The following is a 26,123-nucleotide window of genomic DNA, read 5'->3' on the forward strand; positions in this document are numbered from 1 at the left end:
CTAGTTAACATCAGTTAACTAGTTAAGATGCAGTAGCTTTTAAGGAGCAACTGCTTCCAACCCCCTGCAGTCAAATTATACTGAAATATCTAGTATCATCCATAGAGGAGGGAGAGAATTTATACCCTCCCAGTGGACATTTTGTTCAGATTAGTAGCCCAAGACTATAGCTCCAAGGACGTGAGGGACCCTGGAACCTGACAATTACTCCAGACAAAAGGCTGGTTTATGAGCCACATGCTTGTTTCAAACACAGCTCTTTTAAGGGTAGCCTATTGCCAATGTTGCTTAACCTATTGTGTATGGAAGGAATGTTCTCCCACACACCACCTTCTAGTTTAACATCTTGAAAGGTCAATGTCTTAGAGAATCTGAAACCATGGCAATGAAGTGTTTGGGTTCTGCAGGAATGCACACACCAGGGAGACAGACAGACAGACAGAGACACGAATGCTGATGTGGAGAGAAGATTGATTTTCCTCCTGAATCTGGATTATGTTTAGTAACTAGCTAACAACAAACATCTATAGAATATTAAGTTATACAGAACAGCCTGAGTATATCAGGAATAGCATTATCATCATTTTTGGTACAGTTGCATACAATTCTTTAAAAAAAAAATAAAATAAAATAAAAAAAAAAGTAACACACACTAGTTATAAATATTCTTAAATTTACTCTTAGTGGATTTCAAGTGAGATATCTGCTGCATGTTGCTAAAACTACATTATAAGGGTTTGACCCTCACATCCAGAGGTCTGGTCAGCAATCACCAGGGTGCAGATGACAGGAAGTTGCTACGCAGTTTTACAGAAAGCAAGACCCAAAAAAGATTTAATCCTTACTTCTTGTTTCTCTAACAGTGTATATGCACAGTGACTGTCTTGCCAGAAAATAAGCCATTACTGATTGTATGATGATGTTTTTACAGACCACTATAGTGTTCAGAAGAGGGCAAAAAACAAGGACTTTTGGAAAAAGGTTAGTTTTTATATTTCTGGGTTCTGTTTTGATAATTGTCATACATAAACAATACACTATTCAATACTACCACAAATACTTAAAGTCCTTCAATCCCATATATACAAACATCGCAAGTGAAATATAAAATAGTTACTAATGTAGACACTTGGCATTTTAAAAAAAAGTCTTTTGAGAACAGGATAGTTTAATGTGAGACTTATGCTCTCTCTATCTCGCACCTTCCCACACTATCTCAAAACATGTAGCAGATTATAACAAAAACTGCTGCTCAGAAGATATATATTTCTTATTATTAACTAATCTACATTAAGATTCAGGATTAATTTTAGCTGTTTACAAAAAATTCATATGTCCTTTCCTTTTCCACAATGATTAAATCATGTACAATTACTGTAATAGTCACTTAACAGATGCTTTAAAAAAAGCTAAATAAATGTAGGAGTTCCAATAGGGTAGAAGCTCCTGCAACGTATGTCCAATGTGCAGGATCTGTAATGACTCAGGCTGAATTCAAAAGCTCCAGAAAAGCACCAACTGCTCCAAAATAACCCTATAAAGAAAAAGGCAAGAGTTTCTATTAAACAGATTCAAGGTTTAAATATGTTTGACACGAATACTAAGACAGGAATATTAAAAATATTAATACCATTTCAAAATACTGGTTATAAAAGAAAACAGAAGAAAACTATTCCCAAGTACTGTATGTAAAGTTATTACAACTCCTAGTTGTACTGTTTATACAAGGAAACAATTTTTTTTTTTTAAATTACATTGTTAGATACGCAGGTGAAAAGTTTTCAGAAATAGAAGTTGGCTAGCTATTACTAAGCTACTAGCAATAAAGTAGATAAAGTTTGCATTTTTAACTTCTGAAACAATAAATGTTACATGGATAGCGTCCTAGAACTGGAAGTTCTGCAATAACTGTGGCTATAGTAACAAATGCATAGAACTGGCTGCAAAATGTATGTTGCCAATGCCAAGAAACTCAACATTGGTATGTTATAATCAGATAATTTTAAATAAAAATGTCTTCAGTTTTGACAAGGTAAAATGGATTTAAACTGTAACTTCACCTCATGTTCCAAGAAAAGTGCCTTCAACTGCCCCTTGGACCAATAATCCAAAGCATATGCTAGAAGCCTCATTGAGATTGTATTGATCCGCAAGAAATTGCCAACAAAAACCACCCGATTAATGTTCTGCAAACATTAAAAAAAAAAAAAAAAAAAAAAAAGAGACTCTTTAAGCTGAATTCCATTTCATCTTCACAACAATGAAAGAGAATCCATATATTACACTTCTTGCATTTAATTATGAGGATACATGAAGCTTTTCAAATATGGCTTCTGACTGAGAGCAGTAAAAGTCAGCTAAAAGCCAAGTTAAAGTTGCCAGTATTTGTTAAACTGAATAAAGTCTGACTACTGAACTTCACAGCACTCTTCATTCCTTTATTCATACCAAGGGAGAGAGCAGACATGCAAGAATGGATGGTTAGATGGAGGATGGTTGTCCGAGTGAGGGGAGGGGTGTCTGGGGCTGAGATAAGACTCGTGATGTATTTGCAGCTTTCTGTATTTAGATCCTCATTAGGAAAACTCCAATCAAATCCAACAGAACAGAACTGCAACTGAGAAAGAATGAAGTACTAAGCAGACTGGGGTCTTGCAGTAGTGTGGTGGAACAAGAGGAACGAGAGTGGGATGAAATCAAGAGGCATGTTGAGGTGTTCAAGATACTGGAAGAGAGGAGACAGAGAATGCATTGAAGGGGAGAGGATGAACAGTGATTGCTGAAAAGTGTCAAATAGGATCTCAAAAATACATCCAAATATAAGGGGTGTTGATAAAGTTTATGTTAAAAGCACAGCATCCAGGTTATTTCAGGGTAGTTCTTTTCCAGAGTCCCTTTCACACCCCTTTATACCCACTCTCTAGACCCTGAGTTGCAGCCATAAGTTTTCTGGCTAACGAGTCTGAAAGGAACCCCTTGTGGAATAACAATGCCAGTCCTTCAGCTGGCTAGAGCAGCGTTTCTGAAACTGGGGTTCGCAGGCCCTGCTGAGAAACTCCTCCCCCTCCCTCCTAGGTGTGCCTCCAGCACGCTGGGGAACAGGCTTACCTGTCCTGACTCCCCGCTGCTCCCGGAAGCGGCGGGCACGTCCCGCAGGGGAGGTCTCCATGCACTGTCTCTGCCCAGCTGACTCCGCAGCTCCCATAGGCCGGGAACTGAGGCCAATAGGAGGTGCAGGGGTGGTGCCTGTGGACAGGGGCAGCACACAGAGACCCCCTGGCCCTCCGCCTAGGAGCTGCAGCCAGAGGGATGTGCCGGTCGCTTTTGGGAGCGTCCCAAGGTAAGCACCACACGCCTCACCCTCTCCCGCACCCCAACCCCAGCCCAAAGTCCAAACCCAAACTCCCTCCCAGAGCCTGCACCCCCTCCTTCACCCCAATCCCCTGCCCCAGCCTGGTGAAAGTGAGTGAGGGTGGGGGAGAGGAAGCGATGGAGGGAGGGGGGATGGAGTGAGCATGGGGCGAGGCCTCGGAGAAGTGGTGGGGCAGGGGCACGGCCCCAGGGAAGGGGCAGGGCACGGGCTGAGCAGGGAGGCTTGGGGGTCCCCAAAAAAATTTAAATCAAAATGGGGGTCCTCTGTTTGCTAAAGTTTGAGAACCACTGGGCTAGAGGGATACTGTTGAACATTGAAGGGTACTCCTCCTCCTACACTGCCTTTTGTCCCACAAACTAGAAGTGCAGAGCATGCTTCTTCCACACCCACTACCAGCATGAAGATCAAGAAACCAATAATCAGAACAATCCAAATGTTTAAGTGACCTTATGCAGTGAAGCGGATATATCATCACTGATTCTGCAAAGTGACATTTTGGGTTTAAACAATCTCCATCCACATTTTAATAACTATACTCTTGAAAAGAAGAGGTTTTCCCTACTTGGTCCAGGGAGCTCTGCAGCTTCTTGGTCCTTCAATCAATATAGAATTTTAAGGTTCCAAAGTGACAGAAGCATCATGATTGAGCACCATCTCTGGTCCTTCAAACCTGTTCTTCCATGCATTCTTCTGTGACGGAATGCACCCCTGTAGTTACACCCTATATACCATTGTAATAATCTTTATACAAAATATGCTTTGTGAGGTATCATTTGAAAACTAGTAACTCATTGGTCAAGAATATCATGGTGATATGTGTGTAGCAATGTTATATGTAAAGTTATGAACATAAAACTGAAATTATGACTGAAATGTGTTTACCAGAAAACTCTGGGAAGGGGGTAAACCTGTTTCTCAAAGACAAAGGCCAATCAGATGTCATCAAAGCTGACTGGCAATCACAAGTCAAGTGGCCATTCTTTGGCAACGGAGAGGGGCAGGAACAGATCTAGCTGCATTTTAACCAACAACATGGAATCTTTTTCATCAGAACACTCTCCATCCTCACAGTGGGAAGAACTTTAACTAGAGGTAACCCTCAGGAAAATGCACTTCCATGGGTAACTTGATTATAAGAGTGAGGGGCAAAAATCACCCCATGATTTCTCTTTTTCTTTCTCTCTCTTGCTCTCTTTCACCCAAGAGACAAAAGAACCAGCCTTTGGGAAAGGTTCTGACCTGAGAAATTGGTTTGCCCTGTTCCTGGGACCATGTGGTAAGGATTTTACCTTGAACCAAGTCTAGTTTGTTAAGTCATAGTTACTAGAAAGCGTTTTCTTTATTTCTCTCTTAATCATTTCTGACTTTAAGACCTCGTACTTGTACTCATTTAAAATCTCTCTTTGTAGTTAAATAAACTAAAGATAATCAAGTGTTGTGTTTAAACTGAGCTATTTGGTAACACCATTTATAGTAGTCTGCTGGATATTGACCCCTCACAGGGGTAATGAAACTATGATATCTGAACTGTCCAGGAGAGGGCAGAACAAATGCTTTCAGGGAAAATTTGGGACTGGGAGTGTGTTGTGGTCACCCTGCAAAGAGTAACCAAGGCTGCTGGACATCAGAGTGTGGCTCGTGCGTTGCTGGCAGGCTGCTGGGGTCAGAGCTAGACAGACACACTCAGGGCATGACTTGCATGCTGTTAGGCTGTTTGTGAGTGGTCCACGGTGAGAGCTGCAAAAGCAAAGCATTGTGAGACACCCAGATTACAGGAGAAGCAGTGACAACTCCTCACTGGTGTGGATTGTACCCCAGAATGTGATACCTTCACATGGTGTTCTCCACACCAATGAGTTCACCACATCTTCCTGTACCTGAATTGTTCAGTGCCTTGTCTTCATTAGATTCTATATTCATGCAGGAATCGGGGGGGGGGGGGGGGGCGGGCAGGGGGGACGGGACACATGGTGGGACAACGGGAACGAACATACCATGTGCAGGACTGTTTTTGCCTGCCATTTTAGATAGTGCCTTGTACATTTATTGCCCTTGCACTAGTGCAGAATACTAACTGTATGCTGATAAGAACTATGAAAGTTAGAAGTATGCTTCAACCTGATGGACTCAATCCTGTTCAAACAGCCCCAAAATAAAGTGAAGAACGGGTCTCAGTTCTTTCATAGCCCTGTACAATGCTGCTTGACATGAATGCAACAAGGCAGCACTGTAAAGAAGCTGAAAGCACAGAGCTCAGAGAGACAGCCCCACTAAGGCCCATGAGCATTGTGTTAGCTTAAAAATGCAAGAGTAACTAGAACAAATGACATACAGAAGGTCCTCTTTCAGCAGGTATAGTTCTCTTTTCACTCATGCACTTAGTTTGGATTCCTAGCAGTGTCAAGATACGATAATTTTGTGCCTGAGAAGAAACAGGATATTGCTGATCACTTTCTACCTGCAGTTCCAGGAGACTAAAACACACTGCTGTTCCACAGTTCCCGCAACTCTCCCAGAAAAGCAATTTACCTCCTGAATAATAAGGTAAATTGACTGGATCAATAAATGACAACACATCACGTTATTATTATTATTATTTTTTTTTACAGTGCTTTGAATTGTAGAGCTACTATTTGACTAGACCAGATGGGCAGGTGAGGAAGGGAAATCTACGGTCACAATTTAAACTGGAGCATCTGGACAGGTATGCATGAAGGTGCTTCTACAGAATTGAAAACAAGATACTGCAGACTGGTAGCACACATGAGTAATTGATTTAAATGTGCGTCTCAGAAAAAAAGAGGTTATATGCTGTTGTCCATATTTCTCAATACCTCATTAAGTGCACACATCCGTGCTATGGAGCCAATGTTATTGGTGATGGTTATTAAAGTTGCTCTTGCCAGGTCCTCTTTACTGACAGACTCTCTCTTCTCCTTGCTCATCATATTCCCAAAGCTGTGCAAAAAATTCTAGAGTTAAGTGTCCATTTACAGGAAACTATGCAGCATCAGCATGTAGCAATGTCGCAATTCCAAAATGAATGCATGATACCATTTTTAATGGAATTATGTAATATTCCAATCATGTAGTTACAGCCTCTATTACTAAAATCCAGTAACAATGAATCACAATTAATGTTTGTCTAAAATAGACTTATGTTATTGTGATGGGGTATAAACCCCACAACAGTACTGAGAGGGTTAACAAGAGCCTGAGAGCTCGATTCAAGGTTAACTAGGTGAATTAGCAGGTCCACTGGAAACGAGTCAGGTTTCCTTAAAAGGACAGAGAAAGATCAGTTAGCAAGAGACCCAGAATGGGACAATGGTCTGACTGAGGTGAAGCAAGAGAATCAGGAAAAACCACAGGAGGAGAGTTAGCTCCTATGGTGGGTTTCAAAATAGACAAGACTCCAGGAGGATGCCCTTGGGTGTTGGTGTTCATTTGAGGAGCACAGTATTGGGGCAGACCTGGGAAGGAATAAAGTTCAAGTCTGGGAAGGGCAGAAATGCTTTAAGTTTGTCCTTTTGGTTTGGGATTTGTTGGAGAATTCCAGGGCCACAGCCCTGAAGTAAGGTTGAATTACAAGACCCTAGGGAGCCTGAGAGGAACACAGATGAACAGGGAGCCCAGGAATTGACTTGTGGGGAGGCCTGCAGATGTCCAAGGCAAAAAGTAGCCCAGGGTGGAAGAATGGGAGTAGAGTAGACAGACCTTGAGTAGACAGACCTTGCCTGCTTAATGCAGCGTCCCTAGGATTGAACCCAGAGAAGAGGAAAGGCCTGGATTCCCCTTCTGGCCACCAGAAAAAGTAGTGTAAAGACTCCAGAGACCAGGGAGTGGAAGGACTACTGAGTCAGAACTTGAGGTCATGGGACTATTGTTTGTTGGACTTTTAGTGCCACTCCTTCCAGGGTAACCAAAAGTTACACGAGTTACAAGAGGTAGCACACCAATGCAGGGCTGGAGAGGCTGTCAGTAGGGTGCGCTAGAGAAGAGAGCCTACTATGCTATGCCCAGCCATGGGGGGTGCATGAACGGTGAGTTTACTCTCCGCAGTGCTAGTTCCACACAAAAACACCACACAACACCTAGAGGTGCTAAAAATATACCCTTGCTGCCCCAGTTTTTAATTCAGGCACATTATACGCATCCTCAAAAACCCAAGGTATATCCTTACCTGGATGCTACAGCCCAGCCTGGCAGTCCAAATCTCTCATAATCCCCTCCATAGATGTCCCGCACCAGTTTATCCACTTTCGTGCTGTCTCCAAGGGATGCCATTTCAAGAGCCTCTTCAAAGGTGGAACAGCCAGTAAGAAGACAGCAGAGACCAAAAAACGTTCCTCCTCCAAGACTAACAAAACAAAACAAAAGCAATATTTTCTACCTCTCATTTTGAAGAGAGGGAGAAAAAAGGACTGGTTTTTGTTTTTTAATTAAGTTATGTAGCTAAACTCCTCTGAATACCAAGAATTAGCTGGGCTGCCCAAGCATTTTATAATTTCCTTCTCGTTGGAAATCTAGAAAGAGGAATTAGATTTAAGTCTCCTTTCTTATCACATATAAATCTGCTTCCTTAAGGTAACTTCACAGCCCACAGAGTTATTGCTTAAACCAGAAGTGGTTTTTCTCTGCTTACAATATTCACTACACAGTGTTGAATAAAAAAGCTATCTACAATGTAAGATGTCAACCTGTAATGAGCTCCATGCATCTGCAAGGGTATGCCCATATGGAATTCACTGCAGAACTTGGGTCTAATTGTTCAAAGCCTGGAAAAAATATGTTCTGCTGAATCATTGCATACACATGCTGGCAAAGACGCATAATAAAACTTTCCTTCCTGAGGTGCACTGCGCACTCCTAGTCTGTACTTTTTTTGTAACAACAATATTCCTGAAGTCCAAGAAAGTTCACATGCACAGATCTCTTGGGCTCTGCTGTATAATACGTGGCTATATTATTCTTTCAGACCTGACTACAACTATGAACACCATCCCACCATTCATAATGGGTAGTACATCTTTTAAAAGTCAAAATCCAAACCCTGAATAATGGAATTAAAGCGATCACATTAAAAATTCATCTATTTGAGCATACCTGGGTTGTTTCCAAAATATGATTTACACTCCTCTGACGAAAAAAACAGTTTCTTGCAGTAGTAGAAGGATGAACAGGTCAAGAACTGGCCTTTCTGAAGAGGCTGACTGTGGTAAGAGACGATTGTGACATGCCATCCAGACCACAAAAAAGACCTTTGCTTGCTGGGGGTGGGAATGAGGAGGTACTATATTATGTTGCAACAAAGAGCTCGGTCAGACAAGAGTCATTTTTAAAGCAACTTGTCCATGAAGATGTGATCTATCTTTTACCACATGAGTATAGGCCAAGCTCCAAGACTATGCTCTTAAAGGTAATCACATTATTTATAGATCTTACCTGGTCCCAGTTACCCGCTTATAATTGTCTTTGGAATACACAGCCAAGATGCTGACCCCTGAGCCAATGTTCACCAAGAGGAGAGGATATGGATTCTCCAAGTTGAATGGGAGCTTCTGACATTTTTCACAATCAGTTGGGTTTTCAAAGTAGTAGCACTCTGAATGTCCATTGAATCCAACTGAGTCAATGTACAAAACTCCTTTAATAAGGCAGTCAAGTTCATCTAGTTTGCAAAGTTGAAGGTCACCCATCTATTAAAGGAAATAAAATTATGAAAGAGCCAAAGAGATCTAATGTTTTTGTACTCAGGGCTAGAAAAATGCACTCACCAGTGCATTCAGTACCCCTCCTTGCTCTGAATGGTGGCAGAAGGAGTGGAGTGCAGATCACAAGAGGGTTCCTACTCTCCCACATATATCTGTATTGTGCAGAGTGGAATGCTCCCTGTGCTATTTAAGTGTAGTGCTTAGCAATGTGTTAACGAGGTTCATGCACATCCTCACCCCATTGGGTAGGAAGTAATAGAAGTCCTGAGCCAATGCCAATGGAAAGATTTCCCCAAAAGTTCACTTGGGTTTTGGATCAGGCCCAGAGTGCCTCACAACATCCGGAAAAGATAAGGGGTCAAGGGAAAAAGAAAAAATGCTGACTTCCTCACAAGAGCCAGGAGGGAGCAGCATGATAATCTTTTAGTTGGGTCACTGCACCACTGGACCTGCACCAGATCCCTCAACCTTTGGTTGTTTGATAAATATATTGTATAACCTGGGCTTGAAAAAGTTAACATACAATCAAGATATAAATATATTATCTACACCTGTATTCCACTTATAATGAAACACACCTTCTTACGATGAATCTAGACAAGCAAGTCATTTGCAGTTAATTTACCACTTAGTTCAGTGGAATCTTAACCAAATCACAGCAATACAAGTTATAAATAAACCTTAATCAACCAGGCAAGTATGAAACAAATATTAAGCTCATGAATAGACAGCAATGGAAAAAATAAAGTTAAGGTAGGTTGCAGAGTTGACTTAAGTCTAATGACTATTCAAGTCTTGTAAAGGCATATTTAATGGAAATTAAAATGAATAATTCTGGAGTCACAGCAAAGCTGCACAATCTTAAAATAGTAAGTATCTGTGTTTACAGATGTGGGCTTATTTCTAGCTCATATTAAACTTGAGCTCAATTTAGGACACTAGACTTTTCAGAGGCTAAGTCAGAGACTGAAATTACTTTCAGCCTTTATCTTACAATCTTTCAAGTTACATGAGACTTCACTACCATATCCTAAGTGTATAGAAGCCAAAAATGCATACTGTGCGAAAGTCCTGCTCAAATTTGTACGCTCCACCTCCCGTGGCACATAAGGTAGTGTGGAGACTTGAGAAGTGTTTTTCGCTGCCCATTTGAATAAAAGCAGGCATGTCATGAGTAGGAAAGCGTATAAAGTGCAGATTGCCTTTACGTCCACACAGGGTAAGGTCCTTTAGTTCCAGGTGCACATCCCGAATGCCTGTAGATCCATAGGCTACATTTGAGGTCAGGTATTTTCGGATACTTTTAAGATTTTCCACTTCCTCCTCCTCCTCCTCAGCAGTGATGTCTTTTGGTTCAAAATAAACAAGCTTGACCAAGGTTCCTCCAATATCCAAGCCAAACCATGGAAAGACTAAGATGAAAAAAAAAAAAAAAGACACATATTATAATGTCTTAATTTCTGCAGAACAAGGACGTTAAATTGCAACGTAAACCCATTTGTTAATAAACAATTTCATGCCATGCAGTTTCCAAAAAATTCCACAAAATACCCATGAATCGCCACACCTACCTTCACAGACCCAGTAACCACCCCAAACTCACCTAGCCAGGAACTCAGATATGCTCTGAGGAGAAAGTCTGGGGTACACACCTTAACACACTTAAAAATGCCTTCACCAAAGACACTCTACCAGAGAAGTAGATTGTATCATGGAACAGGCCACTCAAATACCCCAAGACAACCTGCTTCAGTATGGAGACAAAACCCCCTCGTAGTCATCACCGACCATATCATCTTGGAACCTATACAGAGTATCATTAAACAATTACAATCCATACTTAGAATCATAGGACCATAGGGTCAGAAGAGACCACAAGAATTGTCTAGTCTAACCCCGGGCCAAGATATCTGATGGGGACCATATCCTGAAAGAAATCTTTCCTGAACTCCCTCTTCTGGCCTTCAAACAACCCCTCCAACCTCATCATCAGAAGCAAGCTCCCCACAGGCCAGGACACACCACCTCAAAGCAGCACCAGAACCTGCCAGAACAACAGATGTAAAACTTGTAGACATATCTCCACTGCTACAATGATCCACACACCCCAACATACCTTTCAAGAGCCATGGATCCTACACATGCTTATCACAAAACGTGTTGTGCCTCATTCAATGCATTAAATGCCCTAATAATTATGTGGGTGAAACAAGACAATCACTACACAAAGGGCCTGTCTACACTTGAAATGCCACAGCAGCACTGCTGTAGAGCTTTAGCGTAGACACCACCTATTCTGACGGGAGGGGTTCTCCCATCATTGTAGGGCTGTCGGCAATCTACCTCTCTGAGCAGCAGTAGTTAGGTGGATGGAAGAATTCTTCCTTCAACCTAGTGCTCTCTACACTGAGGGTTAGGTCGGCTTAACTACGCCATCCAGGGGTGTGGATTTTTCATATCTGAGTGATGTAGTTACACCGACTTAATTTTCTAGTGTAGACCAGGCCAAAAACACCGTCTCACCTGTGAGTGAATACTTTTCACAAAGCACTCTATATCTGACTTCTCAGTTCTCATCCTCAAAGGAAACCTGCAAGAAATGAGCCTGGGAGCTTAAATTCGTAACTGCTAGATACTAAAAACCATGGACTGAATAGAGACACTTGGATTTATGGCTTATTACAACAATCAATAACAGACTGGCTCTCAGCTTTTCTTTTTCTCCTTTCCCACCTATGACTGAAGAGGTGTTAACTGGTCACTTCACCTTGAATGGTCTCTTGAAATCTGTTAACTACTTATGCTAAACAAGCTGTTCCACCTTGTATTTAGGGGTGACACTGAGGGTAGTCTATACTGGCAGAGTTACATCGCTGGCAGTTACAGCGCCACTCAGAGAGCACTGAAGGGAAACCGCTGTTGTGTGTTCACACTGTCAGATGCCTGTGCAATAGCGTGTTCACACTGGCGGCATTTACAGTGGTATTTGGAGCAGTGCATGCTAGGCAGCTATCCAAAAGAGCATCTCTCCCTCTTCTGCCGCTAAGAGTTGTGGGAAGGCGGAGGGGGACGCAGGGCATCCTGGGTCCTGTCCCAATGCCCCGTGATGCATTGCTTTGCATCCCAGCAATCTCTGTGCTTCTGTCCGCATTTGGCGCCATCTTTCAATGGTTTGTGTACTGTGTACTCTGCCTCTTCGGTTTGCAGGAATGGATCCCGCACTGTTGACTGACATGCTGCTCGCTCTCACTAACACATCACGAGTGGCAGTGGAGTTATTCCTTAAACTACAAAGGCAAGAGCAGTTCAACATTGATCTTGCCACGCGCAGTAGCTACAACAGGAGATTGCTTGTGGCATTCACAGAGGTGCTGATTATAGTGGAACGCCGCTTTAGGGTTTGGGAAACAAGCACTGAGTGGTGGGATCACATCGTCATGCATCTCTGGGATGACGAGCAGTGGCTGTAGAACTTTCGGATGAGGAAAGCCACATTCATGGGACTGTGAGATGAGCTCGCCCCAGCCCTGCGGCGCAAGGACATGAGAACGAGAGCTACCCTGCCATTGGAGAAGCGCGTAGCAATTGCACTGTGGAAGCTGGCTACTCCAGACTGCTACTGATTGGTCACTAACCAGTTTGGAGTGGGAAAGTTGACCGTTGGATGTGAGTTGACGGAAGTGTGCAGGGCCATTAATCACATCCTGCTCTAAAACACATTTCCCAGAGTCAGTGTCTGTGACATTGTGGATGGCTTTGCACAAATGGGCTTCCCTAACTGCGGAGGGGCGAAAGATGGCACGCATATTCCAATTCTGGCACCACACCACCTAGCCACCGAGTGAGTACATTAATTGGAAGGGATATTTCTCAATGGTTCTCCAGGCGCTTGTGGATCACTGTGGGCATTTCACTGACATTAATGCAGGCTGTCTGGAAAGGTGCATGACGCATGCATCTTTCGGAACACTGGCCTGTTCAGGAAGCTGCAAGCAGGGACTTTCTTCCCGGACCAGAAGATCACAGTAGAGGAAGTCGAAATGTCCATTATGATCCTGGGAGACCTTGCCTACCCCTTAGTACTGTGGCTTATGAAGCCATCCACAGGGCACCTTGACAGCCGCAAGGAGCGGTTCAACAACAGGCTGAGGCAGTGCAGAGTGACTATTGAGTGTGCTTTTGACCATTTAAAGGCCTGCTGGCGCTGCCTATATAGGAGGCTGGACCTGGCCGATGACCATAGTCCTCTTTAGTTCTTCATGGCCACTTTCTAATTCTGCCAACATTTTACAGAAGCAGTATTGTTTACAACACACAGACCACTGATTCAGTGATTTACAACACAGGCTGACCCCAGGCAAGCACACATGAGCCACAAGACCCCCAGAATGGTGAGTAATTGCAGGGGCAGGGGAAATTAGTGTTCCAGGACTGTACTGTACACTGCGCACATAGCTCTCGGGGAGAGCCAGCACTGGGGGAGGGGGGGGGGTTATAATCGTTACTGTCTGCACATTTTCCCCAGGCTGTGTTCATTATGGAAGATATCTCGCTGCTAAGGGTGAGCAGGGAATCAAGGGAGGGTCTTCTCCAAAACTGCGGCTTCCACCCTGGCCCTTATGCAGCTCACCTATGTGCAGCAACGGTCCCCCCATCCCCCCGTGATGGCAGAGTGGCGCGGGAAAGTTACCATTAATGGGGCAAGAAACAAAGCAGCTCTGCCAAAGAACCTGCGGCAGCAGATTGCCCAGTATCTCCATGAGAGTTTCGTGGAGATCTCTGAGGCAGATTCCCGTGAAGTGAGGGAGGCAATCAAAAAACCCCGTTCTGCCGCTCAGACTAGGCACGTGATGGTACGTGCATCATACAGACACAATCCTGCTTTCTGCAACCCTCCTGCCCCAAACAACTAGCTGATGGGAATAACTCCATGTGTGGACAAGCCTTAAGTAACCATGTGTTATTCTCATAGTAACTCTTGTCCTACTCCTTTCCTCTTAATCCTCAAGTCAAATAAAAAATTAAAGTGTGAGCTCTTTGGGGCAATGAGCATGTAATACTTTTATTTGTTCTGTAAAGCATCTAGCAGTTCTGGACATTATGGAATTTGAACCTGGTAGAGTGAATAAATGTTTTTTGTTTTCTTATTTATACAAACTCCAGAAGTGTCTGATGAAAAATCAGGGTGGATAAAAATCAATAATTTTATTAAAAAAAAAAAAATCAGATTTTTTTTATTTAAATTGGATTTTTTTGATAAAATGCTTCTTGGGGAAAAAACCTATCTAAAGATAGTTTTAATTAAGATACATTATAGCTCAAAGATATCTCATCATGGAACAGAGATTATAAATTCAAATTCTATAGTATGAGGCAATATATTCATGTAATGTTGAAGAAAAGTTTTGTAAATGAGTTCCAATAGTTCATGGATTAGAGACCCAATTTTATGGGGTTCCAAGGGCTTCTGTATAGATTATTTAGGTTAATCTAGGTTAATCTTTCTATCTACCCAATGGGACTCCATGCTCAGTCTAGAAGATACCACCAGATGCTTAGTTTTGCAGTTCTCAAACTCCAAAGTATCCAAAGATAACATGCTTGTTAACAGCAAAAATGTTTTTAAATAAATAAATAAATAATATATAGAGGTGAGAAATAACAGACCTCAACCCTATTGTCCTTCTGCAAATTTGTGTACACAGCATCAATCCCTTACCTCTCTCTAAAAGTACAAAGTTTCAAAAAGTTCAATGAATAGAAGATTTTTGGGGGCAGAATAGATCTGGACAAGGAGAAGAAGTCTGGAGATAAATGTGAGAATGGAGGAATAGGCAGTAGAAACAAAAGTGAAACTGTTTGAGCAGCATATTCCAGAAGTCTTGAGGTCTTTCTGAGTGTAGCCTTCATTGATTTGAGATCTACTATACCATTCTCTCACTAGAAGGGAAAACCTATAATGGCAGCAGGCCGTAAAAGAGACCCAGTTTGGGAATATTTTAATGAAGTTCCTCTACCTGTGGGTAAGACAGGCATGCATGCAAAATGCAAACAGTGCAACAAAGATATGCAAGGTCTGGTTGTCTGAATGAAACAACATCATGAGACGTGTTCCTTCTCAGGAGGAAGCTACTTTGAAGATGATGAAAGGAACATGTCTGAACATGCAGGATCTTCAGGTTGGTAAACTTTTTTATTTCATACTTCTTTCTTAAGGACTGCCTATCTTCCTTCTGGACTATTCTTGAATTCTCATGTTTGAGCAAAAAATATAGTTGTTACTCTATGGTACTATCATTTTAGATGCAGTTGTGATAAAAAATAAATATACCGCTACCTCGATATAATGCCACCCGATATAACACGAATTTGGATATAACGTGGTAAAGCAGTGCTCCGGGGAGGTGGGGCTGCGCACTCCAGTGGATCAAAGCAAGTTCAATATAACGCGGTTTCACCTATAACGCAGTAAGATTTTTTGGCTCCCGAGGACAGTGTTATATCGAGGTAGAGGTGTAGCTGAAATAGGCAGATCTTCCTTTTACAATTTCATCTTTAAAGTAGTACGGTCAGTGAATGCAATGAGTAATACTAAATGAGCAGTATGGTAATAATAATTAAATAACTGCATTGACTTATTTTGCTTAGGAGAATCCATCCTCAACATAGAGGATTCTGAAGACTATCCACCTTCAAGATCACCATCATTTTCTATAGTTTCAGAGTTATCTGCCAATGATAGTGTTTCAGTCACATCATGTATATCACATAGCCACAATATATCACCTGTAGCAAAAAGAAAAAAGAAAAAAAACAACCATCTCCATCATCCAGAAACAACCATAGATAAGTTTGTGATAAAAACCAGCAGATTACAAAAAGAGGTAATTGATGAAAATATTGCCCCATTTGTTTATGCAACAAACTCTCCTTTCCGTATGATTGAGAACCCACACTTCATTAACATAGTTCAGTCATTAAGACCAGGATACAGTCCACCCAACAGAACAGATGCCGCAGACAAATGCTGGATAAAATGTATGAAAGAGAAATTGAGCAGCGTGCAAAAGGTCTAGAGGGTAAAACTGTTAACCTGAGTCTTGATGGGTGGAACAATGTCCACAATGATCCTGTTATATGTGCCTGTGTGACAACAGAAGAAGGGACTGTCTTCCTTACAGAAACAATTGATACATCAGGAAATGCACACACAGCATAATACTTACAAGAAGTAGCAGTAAAAGCTATAACAAACTGTGAAAAAAAATTCTAATGTCTAGTACGCAGCTTGGTCACAAACAACGCTGCAAATGTATCCAAGATGAGAAGAAATTTAGAAAAGAGTGAAGAGAGTCCCAAGCTAATAACATACGGCTGCAGTGCTCATTTGATGCACCTCCTAGCCAAAGACTTCAGTGTTCCAGAAATAAAGGCTAATGTTGCTGAAATTGCAAAATACTTCCGTAACAACCACTTTGCAGCAGCTGCTCTGAAAAAAGTGGGAGGAACCAAGCTAACTCTCCCACAAGAAGTGCGATGAAACTCAGTAGTGGACTGTTTTGAGCATTATATCAAGAACTGGCCTAATCTGATGACAGTTTTGTGAACATTGTGAAAAAATAGATGGCACTGTCACAGCCAAAGTTCTCAACATTGGGCTTAAGAGAAATGTTGAACACATGCTGAGTAACCTGAAGCCTATTTCTGTAGCCTTGAACAAAATGCAGGGAAATAGCTGTTTTATTGCTGACGCTGTTGAAATTTGGAAGGAACTGAGTGAGATCTTAGAAAGAGAAATATGCAATGACAGAGTTCAATTACAAGCATTAAAAAAAAAAAAAAACGAATGGGGCAAGCACCATCTCCAGCTCATTTTCTTGCAAATATTCTCAATACTCAATACCAGGGTCAAACCTTAACTGCTGAAGAGGAGGAGTTGGCTATGACATGGACATCCAGCAATCATCCCTCCGTAATGCCAACTAGAATAAACTTCAGAGCTAAGGGTGAACCATTCAAGAATAGATGTTTGCTGATTATGTTTTAAAGAAAGTCACACCAGTGAACTGGTGGAAGTCAATTAAGCACTTGGATTCACAGACTGTTGAAGTGATAATCTCAGTTTTAACAGCAGTAGCTTCTTCTGCCGATGTAGAAAGAGTATCTTCTTCCTTTGGACTAATTCATTCTAAATTGAGAAATTGTTTGGGACCTGAAAAAGCAGGAAAGCTTGTTTTTCTTTTCCAGATTATGAACAAACAGGAAAATGAAGGTGAAGACAACTGAGTTAGCTGCAGAAGCCAATATTTTAAGTTTCTCATGTTAACCTGGCTGACATAGTTGATTTAATTTTTGTGGTTTTTTTTAAATATTTCATTTAACTATTTTAGTTAAATATTATTTTAACAAAAACAAACCCAATTTAAAAAAACTTGAATGTTTAACTAAATTCAAAAATTCCTATGCTTGTTTTGTTAAAATATTATGTTTGCTGTTGATGAAAAAAAAAAAATCCAGAATACATAACGTTGTTGTTTTAGTTAAATAAAAAAATTTAAATGTCTCTGGTGATGTTCTTCTCCTAATACAGCATGGCAAGAAAATCCTCCAAATATTAATGATTAACCTGTTGAATTGGAGATAGTTCATCTCCCAATGACTTCATTAATATCCGCTTCAATTACCTTTGGTAAATGAAATAACCAAACTATCATTCGTTTTCTGATATAGCTGTAAAACTAATCTGAAAAGTTTTCAAAATAAATCACTTTAAAACTGTATAGTGTGTACCTTCTAAAAATGAAACCTACATCTATCTGAGTTGTGAAGAATATGTATTAAGGTTATAACAACCAAGAAGAATGCACTTTTATGTAGAAATCCATGATTAAATTGAGTCTTCCTGACTAGTGACTAGTGATCATGATTTAAATCAATTTGATTGAAATCAAATCCACCCTGTGAAAAATGGTGACAATCACAGATCTCAAAAAGTTATGAAGCTCAAACTGTATTTCAGATTGATCTTTAAGTTATGAAACAATTATACACCTCTACCTCGATAGAACGCTCTCCTCGGGAGCCAAAAAATCTTACTGCATTATAGGTGAAACCGCGTTATATCAAACTTGCTTTGATCCGCCGGAGTGCGCAGCCCCGCTCCCCCCCGGAGCACTGCTTTACCGCGTTATATCAGAATTCGTGTTATCTCGGGTCACCTTATATCAGGGTAGAGGTGTACTAAGAGCTAACAAGAAGCTTAGCCTACAGAGCACTGGAAACTGACAGATGACAGCTAAATGTAGGACAGCATCTCTCTACTTACTCTAAAATATTCTGTATTAAATGTGAATCACCTTGTACCATTATGGAAATTATAAAACCGAGAAACTTTTTTTTTTTTTTTTTAAAACACATTTAATAAAAAGTTGTACTAAGTCTACACTTCTTCACCTCTCTAAAATGGAGCTTCATTAGTAATTAACATTTTATATAAAATTTCAAATAATAAAAGGTATTTAAATAAGGACTTAAATTTAGGACAACAAAATAACTTCCAAAATATTTTATTTTTATCTCCAGTTATTTACATTACTTTCTGTTCTAAATGTTATGTGTAGTTTACATCTTTGGCTGGATTTGATCAAATATACAGTATTTGAAAGGTTGAAAGATACAGAAGCTCCTTCACAGAAATCAGATAACAAGACCAGAGAACTTAGGACAAGAGTTGGGTGAAATTTTTCTACCAAAACTTTTTTCTGGCAAAAGATGCAGATTCTGAAACATTTCTTCAATCCATGCCAATTTCACTGAATTGTTTAAACAAAAAAACTAACGAACAAAAATCAAAACATTTAATTTCCCCATTTTCAAAATGGAATGTTTAGATTTTTTTGATTTGAAACAACTTTGTTTAGAAATTTCCTTTAATTTAAAAAAGTTTTTAAAAATGCTCAAATTCTAAACTTTTTGTGACCCAAGATTTTTTTCCCCTCCAAATACTTCATTCCACAATGCTCTCCAGCTAGAGAGACACCATGCACCCTATTCCCTACTGGGGAACTATTGAAGTTTCCTCTTCTACTTTCTATGTCAGTACATTTATATGAAAGAAAAACAAATATCTGTGCATAGGAATAATAATCCCAGTGCTGCTCTCAGATCATATGCAAGGTATTTTCTTGCAGTTGTTCATAGTGTCTACAAAGATAAGTGGATTCTATCCTTGTTCAATCTATTTCTGTTAACAGAAAAAACACTCATTACAGCATAGATTCCATTAATCATTTGGATCTAGTCATTATCAGTTTCATATCCTACACTTGAGGGAAAACATTGTCTATTCATGTCCAGGTCATTTGGCATATCTTCTCCTACAGTCTTATCAAAATAGATATGATATTGATACCCTCTTTCTTCATCTGGGCTATTTACCACATTACCTAACTACCAAAAATGTACTTACTGAACTGTGTGGAAAAAAGGTTCTTTTAACTGTGCCATAGTCCAGTAAATGTGCCAGTATGAGGGGAAAAAATAAGTTCTCTGGATCGGTTTTCATATGTACATTGGCATTGTGCACATGCAAATACAGAGAGCAATGCCCCATCATTAAATACTTTTTGAACTGGCACTAATTTAAGATTTTGATATTACTTCAAGAGCAGCCGGAGATCTCATAGGAACCCTGTTTCACATAAATTTCCAGGAACATCTTTTTATTCCACAAAGCAACAATCAGTCAATAATGGCATACACAAACTACTAGAAAGGAACAAAGATCATCAACTTGAACTACAAAGCCACTGGAATCCTTTCATTCTTGAAGAAGCAGGCTCATCTACTAGTGCAAGGTATATGCAGGGCAAGACAAACCTCAAGGTCAAAAGGATTACTTGCCACATACCACCACCAGATAAGTGGGAGCTAAAATAGGACAATCTTTGATCATCTGCCCATTAAGTGGTTCTCTCATTTAGACTTGTAACTTAAAACAAGAGGGTACCAGTATTGTACTCTTGCCAATGCCATCACGGAACATGGAAGATAGACACACATTCTACCTGTGAAAGGATCTACTCGTGGATGCCTTTCCCTTATTTCTTAAATCATCAATGATCTGGAAAATAAATCTAGACAGACTATCTGTAATCCTAAATAGACCACACTGGTCTCTCAGGCTGCAGTTCCCAAGGTTTATAAAGATACCCAAGATTCAATCCTCAACCCCCTCAGGAATATTAACCCAACGTTTCTAGACCCAGCCATCTCACATCTTCTGTTTCATTGGGATTCTCCTGTGAGGCATATGATGAAACTGACACTTCAACCTTGTTTTGTGGCCCTCAAAAGTCTTTTCAATTCCCTAATGGAAACTTCACCATATTTGTTTTTACATAAATTAGGAGAGTAAACTTGATCAATTAAAGAACCCCATCTTCAATGCTTCTTTTAAAAAGATGATCCTTAGTCCAGGTACTAACTTTCTAAACATAAAAAGGTGCCCTTATTTTTGCTCTAAGTCTAAATCTACTTTGATTGTGAAATGGGCTAACGTCTATCAACAGTGGATCAAATAGTGAAGAAAGTCATATATTTTATTGTTCCTTTATCCAGGGATCTTAAATGACTGAAGGTCTTCAATACTCAATCTTCTCAATGGATCAAGTTATACACTAAGCATGCAAAGCATCCAATAAGATTCGCCTCCTCAAGGCAAAGTCTGCAAAGGACTCTCTAAAGCCATAGCTTGGAATAATAGAGTTTTATACTATTCAGTATGCCCCCCTAAGATTTGCAATTCCTTCAAACACTATAAGACTGTCTCTCCTCAGCCAATGCAAATCATCAAATCCTTCAGGATTCCTCAAACTAAGCAAGCAAATAAAGTCTCAAATTACAAAAATGAACAAAACATTTTCCATTTTAATTTCTCCTAGGGTCATTTTATGAGAAATATTTTGTATTTACTTTCTTTCCCACCTTGGAATTTGGTATTTGCGGTTTGCTATTTCCCATTAAAGATATCCATGCAAGTGGATGCTCATGTATCATAAAGAGAAAATTAGTTTCCTTACCTGTAATTATAATGATGCATACCCTTTCTTATGACTATTACTTTCCTATATATCAACAGGTTCCTAATAAAGGGATAATTTCTTTCATCCTATACTTTGGAATTCTTTTTAATGTCTTCTACTCAATTATGCAGTTTCAGCTTTGGAAGTCATTTCCTGACAACTGTGTTGCTGCAGCAGTTCTGCAGAATTTGAACTTGAAGTGAGGAAGAAGGCGGGGAAGCCTAGAATGCTCACATGGTGTGACATTGGCATTGAGTAGTATTCCCTAAAATTACCATAAATAACATCCAGACCAGTGGATGCCTTCTATTATGAAAAATAAGTTTCATATTAAAAAAAAAAAAAAGATAGGCATGATGGAAGGGAGAGCTCCTTTCCTGCTGCCAGAGAGAGCCTTCAGTGCAAAAGATAGAGCCCACAAGCATAGTCCAAACTCTGGTTAAAATTCCCCATTTACTGGTATAGTAAGGACTATACCTCAGTACTTCTGTTTAGCAAATTGGTCTGTAGCTAGTAGGCATCTGATTTTTTTTTTTTTTTTTTATAAACAGGGCTTGAAAAAATTATCAGACTAAAATCTACTGGGGCTCATCTGTTTAGCACATTTTATTCACTGCACAAATAGCACCTCATATTGAGGTTGCTTCAGTTATCTTATTACTTTAAGGTACAGTTGCCTCCTTCCAACAAAAAACTAACTTCAGTTCAAATAAATAACCTTCCACTTTTGCTTTAATAATGCTAAGCCAAGCCCAGGGGTAACAGCCACCTGAACAGCAGCTGCTCCATGCCATGCTAAGATGAAGGCTGTTTTCCTTTTGCCAGCTACCTCATCTACATGCCATTTCCAACACAGCGCTCCTAAAACATTGGTTTTCGGATCTCATTTGCTCCTTACCCACCCTACCTAGTTCCCCCTTCAGCCCTGGGCAGCTCTCCCCCATCCCCATGGCTCAACCCCCGACATGTACCACTCCCTGGGTGCCTCATTCATCCACCATCCAGGCCCAGCTTTGGTCACTCCCTTCCTAACCCCACCTACTTCTCATTGCCCCCTCCCAGCTCTACTCCCCCCTGCCCCATTCTCCACCCCCTCTGACCCTGCTCGCCCGGCCCCATCTACCCCGCCACCACCTGCCCCACCTCTCCCCAGCCCCGCCCACCTGCCACGCCCAGCCCCACTCCCTCCTCCCAGCCGCGCCCCCCCCATCCCGCATCACCTCCGCCCCGCCCCTCCCCAGCTCCACCCCACCGACGCCGCTTCACCTGCCCCCACCCCCATCCCCATCCCGCATCACTTACGCGGGCGGCTCTTGCGGAGGGAGTCGAGGCGCTGGCGGGACACGGAACCGCCCCGCTCGCGGGGGTGGGGCCCTGCCCCGCTGTCAGCTTCCGCCCCGGCCCCGCTGCTGCTGCGCCGCCGCCGCCACGAAGGGACGGGCTCCCACCGCCGCTTCTCCTCCGGGCCGCTCGCCGCCGCCGCCTCGGGGCTGCCACCGCCATTCTGCAGCGGCTCCATCCGCAGCGCGGCCCGGCCGCTCGCCTCAGCAGCAACAGCCGCGCGCCACCGCCGCAGCCAACACCTGCACTGCGCCGGCGCCGAGCGTGCCCCTTCCTGGGGGGGTGGGACAGCCCTAGAGTTTGTGCCAATCGTCTGTTTCAGAGGCCAGAGCGATAAGAGGACTGACCAATAGAAGTGGGACATGGCCAACGAGGCGGGAAAACGGCACATCGATCACCCTGGTCCAATTATGTCCTCCAGTCACGGATATTGACAGGTGAATTAAACGAATAATGTGGCGAGAGTTCACATAGGGTGTTTCACACGAATTTATCGGGGACTGTTTGAGTCCTACGATTTATGAGGAGGAGTGACAGGGATTCTGTCCAATGGAACGCTAAGGTTGACCAAGCGGGGCGGGAATAGAGGAATGATTGACAACCGCAGTAGCTATAACAACACGGCCAACGAGAAAGCCGCGTCGGGCTCCGTGGCTCAACCTGCGATGGGCAAATTCCCCCAGAGGGCGCCGCGGCGCAGCGCAGACCAGCGTGGGATTCATTTGCATTATATTAACATATATGCAAATAGCAGAGGCCTAAAGTGGCCTGCTCGGAACAAAGCTAAACCCCCGCCCCCGATACCGCCACGAGCCCCGCTCCCCGCGGAAACCTCCTGCCCCCTCCTCCCTATTGCACCCCAGCACCGGGTCCCCCCCGGCAACCCCCCCACTGCACCGTGCGCCCCACGTCAGGCCCCCGCCCCCACCGAACCGTGCCCCCCACTCCCTACGGCAACTCGCCACTGCACCGTCCCCCCCACGTCAGCCCCCCAGCCCCGCCCCCACCGCACCGTGCCCCCCACGCCCCACGGCAGCCCCCCACTTCCCACCGCACCCCCAGCACCGTGCCCCCCACTCCCCACGGCAGCCCCCCGCCCCCACCGCACCGTGCCCCCCACGCCCCACGGCAGCCCCCCACTTCCCACCGCACCCCCAGCACCGTGCCCCCCACTCCCCACGGCAGCCCCCCGCCCCCACCGCACCGTGCCCCCCACGGCAGCCCCCCACCCCCACCAAACCGTGCCCCCCACTCCCCACGGCAACCCCCCACCGCACCCCCAGCACCGATCCCCCCCACTCCCCACGGCAGCCCCCTGCCCCCACCGCACCCCCAGCACCGTGCCCCCCATGCCCCACGGCAGGCCCCCACCGCACCGTGCACCCCACTCCCCATGGCAGCCCCCCACCGTGCCCCCCACTCCCCATGGCAGCCCCCCACTGCACCCCCAGCACCGATCCCCCCCACTCCTCACGGCAACCCCCCACTGCACCGTGCCCCCCACTCCCCACAGCAGCCCCCTGCCGCGATCACAGCAACCCTACAGCATCCCATCCCCTGCAATGCACCCCCATCCTCCTGCTCCCCACAGTAACCCCCTTCCTCCGCCCCCCCCCTTTCCCGCTCACCACAGCATCCCCACAGCACCCCTTCCACAGTAATTCACCCCTACAGCATCCCATTCCCCACAGCACCCTGCCCCCTGTTCCCCACGGTAACCCCCGGCCCCTGCCCCCTCCTTAGGGTTACCAACTTTCCAACAGCACAAAACCAAACACCCCAGCCCCACCCCTTCTCCAAGGCTCCATCCCCACTTGCTCTCCCCTACCCTCACTCACTTTCACCAGGTTGGGGCAGGGGGTTGGGGTGTGGGAGGAGGGTGAGGGCTCCAGCTGAGGGGGCGGGCTCTGGGGTGGGGCTGGGGATGAGGGGCATGGGCTGCAGGAGAGGGCTCCAGGCTGGGGTAGGGGGTCGGGGCTGTGGGCTGGGCGTGCAGGCTCTGGGGTGGGGCCAGATATGAGGGGTTAAGGATGTAGGAGGGGGATCCGGGGTGGGGCAGGCGGTTGGTGTGTGTGGGGAGGGGGTGCGGGCTCTGGCTGTGGGTACGGGCTCTGGGGTGGGGCTGGAGATGAGGGGTTTGGGGTGCAGGAGAGGGCTGAGGCCGGGGGTGTGGGTGTTGAAAGGGGTATGGGCTCTGGGCTGGAGTGTGCAGGCTCTGGGGTGGGGCCAGAAATGAGGGGTTCAGGGTGCAGGCGAGGAATCCGGGCTGAGGCAGGGGGTTGGGGTGCGGGGGAGGGGCTCCAGGCTGTGGCAGGGGGTTGCGGTACGGCTGCGGGCATGGGCTCAGGGGTGGGGCCGGAGTTTGGGATGCAGGAGGGGGTACAGGCTCCAGGCGGCACTTACCTCAGGCAGCTCCCAGGGCCAGGGGCAAGCACAGCAGGGCGGCGGGGGAGTTGGTCCCCTTAGTGACACAGGGGCCAGGGTAAGTACAGCAGTGCAGCGGTTCCCGGAGTGAGGCAGGGGCCGGGAGCAAGCACAGCAGGGCGGCGGAGGGGTTGGTCCCCATAGTGAGGCAGGGGCCGGGGTAAGCACAGCGGGGCGGCGGTGTGTTGGTTCCTGGAGTGAGGCAGGGGCCGGGGGCAAGCACAGAGGGATCGGGGAGACAGGATCCCCCCCGACGTGGTGTGGAGCCTTGGGAACCAGTTCTCTCTCTCCACCTGAGCTGTGGCTCCTCCAAGCAGCAGCAGCTGCTCTTCCTGCCCTCCTGGCGGGGAGGCTGATTTGTGATTACTCCTGTAACTGGACTTCACCACACGCTGCCGGTCGCAGGGTTTTGGGGGGAAGGTTTTAATTTATTATTCTCTCTTGCAGGTTCCAGGGAGTCCGGGGAGATTACTGCTGAACCCAGGAACCTGAGTAGCAAATACTGCCTTCTCAGCCACCCCGGAACCTGCATGGGGCATATCAAAAGCTTCTTCTGGACCAGAGATACTTTTCCCCAGGGGGCTTAGGGTCTGCGGAGGGGAGGCGCAGCTGCAGCTGGCCCGGGACTTCTCTGGAGGGGGGTGCTCAGGGATAGGAACACATCTCTGAGGAGTATATAGAGACAAAAACAGAATCTTGCGGAAGTCTTGGACAATGTGTCTCAGAGAGCACTAGACCATGTGTCTTGTGCAAAACTCTCTAGTTTACTAGCACCTCTCTCTGTGGCACTAATGGCAAGCATGATAATTTTAGTGTCAGGTTGCATTCGAACAATGATCGTGGTACCAAAGAGAACTTGTACTTTCCCAAAGTCTTGTACTTTCCCCAGATCAACATCACGCTGAGGTCTGGACACAACCAAGAGATGAGTAAGCAATTACCAGTCTGTCGTTAGCTCTGTAATAGTCCTTGCCACCTTCACTCTGACTGTTGTCTTTCCATTTGAGCACAGATTTAGTCTGTTCTTGATTGGAGTCCATAGACTGACAGAACTTTGGATAATTCTTTGGGTTTTGAAGGCTTCATACAAGTCATGACCTGAAGTATCCATTTGACTGATATCTATTAACTGTCTCATCATTGAAGGCTGCTTTCATCATGATATCAATGTCAGGAAAATCCAGTATT

The 26,123-nt window shown here is 44.0% G+C and overlaps 1 protein-coding gene across 1 annotated transcript; it reads right to left on the reverse strand.

Annotated features, from left to right (window-relative positions):
* Positions 1-461: 461 nt before the first annotated feature.
* PANK2 (pantothenate kinase 2) lies at positions 462-22,902 on the reverse strand. The gene is made up of 7 exons (XM_065404784.1): positions 22,473-22,902; positions 10,147-10,499; positions 8,819-9,072; positions 7,557-7,733; positions 6,208-6,331; positions 2,061-2,186; positions 462-1,534 (listed from the first exon to the last, which is right to left on the reverse strand). Exons 1-7 carry the CDS (start codon positions 22,900-22,902, stop codon positions 1,484-1,486), a joined length of 1,515 nt encoding a protein of 504 aa, XP_065260856.1. The 3' UTR covers positions 462-1,483.
* Between the last annotated feature and the right edge of the window lie 3,221 nt (positions 22,903-26,123).

Source organism: Emys orbicularis, chromosome 5 (genome assembly GCF_028017835.1).
Source record: "Emys orbicularis isolate rEmyOrb1 chromosome 5, rEmyOrb1.hap1, whole genome shotgun sequence".
NCBI lineage: Eukaryota > Metazoa > Chordata > Testudines > Emydidae > Emys > Emys orbicularis.

Coding starts and splice junctions, on each gene's coding strand:
- PANK2 (XM_065404784.1), bottom strand. CDS start 22,902: ATGTGCCGTTTTCCCGCCTCGTTGGCCATGTCCCACTTCTATTGGTCA. Junction 9,073..10,146: donor TTGAGCAGGACTTTCGCACA/GTATGCATTTTT, acceptor TTCCTTTAATAG/ATGGGTGACCTTCAACTTTG. Junction 6,332..7,556: donor GGCTGGGCTGTAGCATCCAG/GTAAGGATATAC, acceptor TTTTTTGCACAG/CTTTGGGAATATGATGAGCA.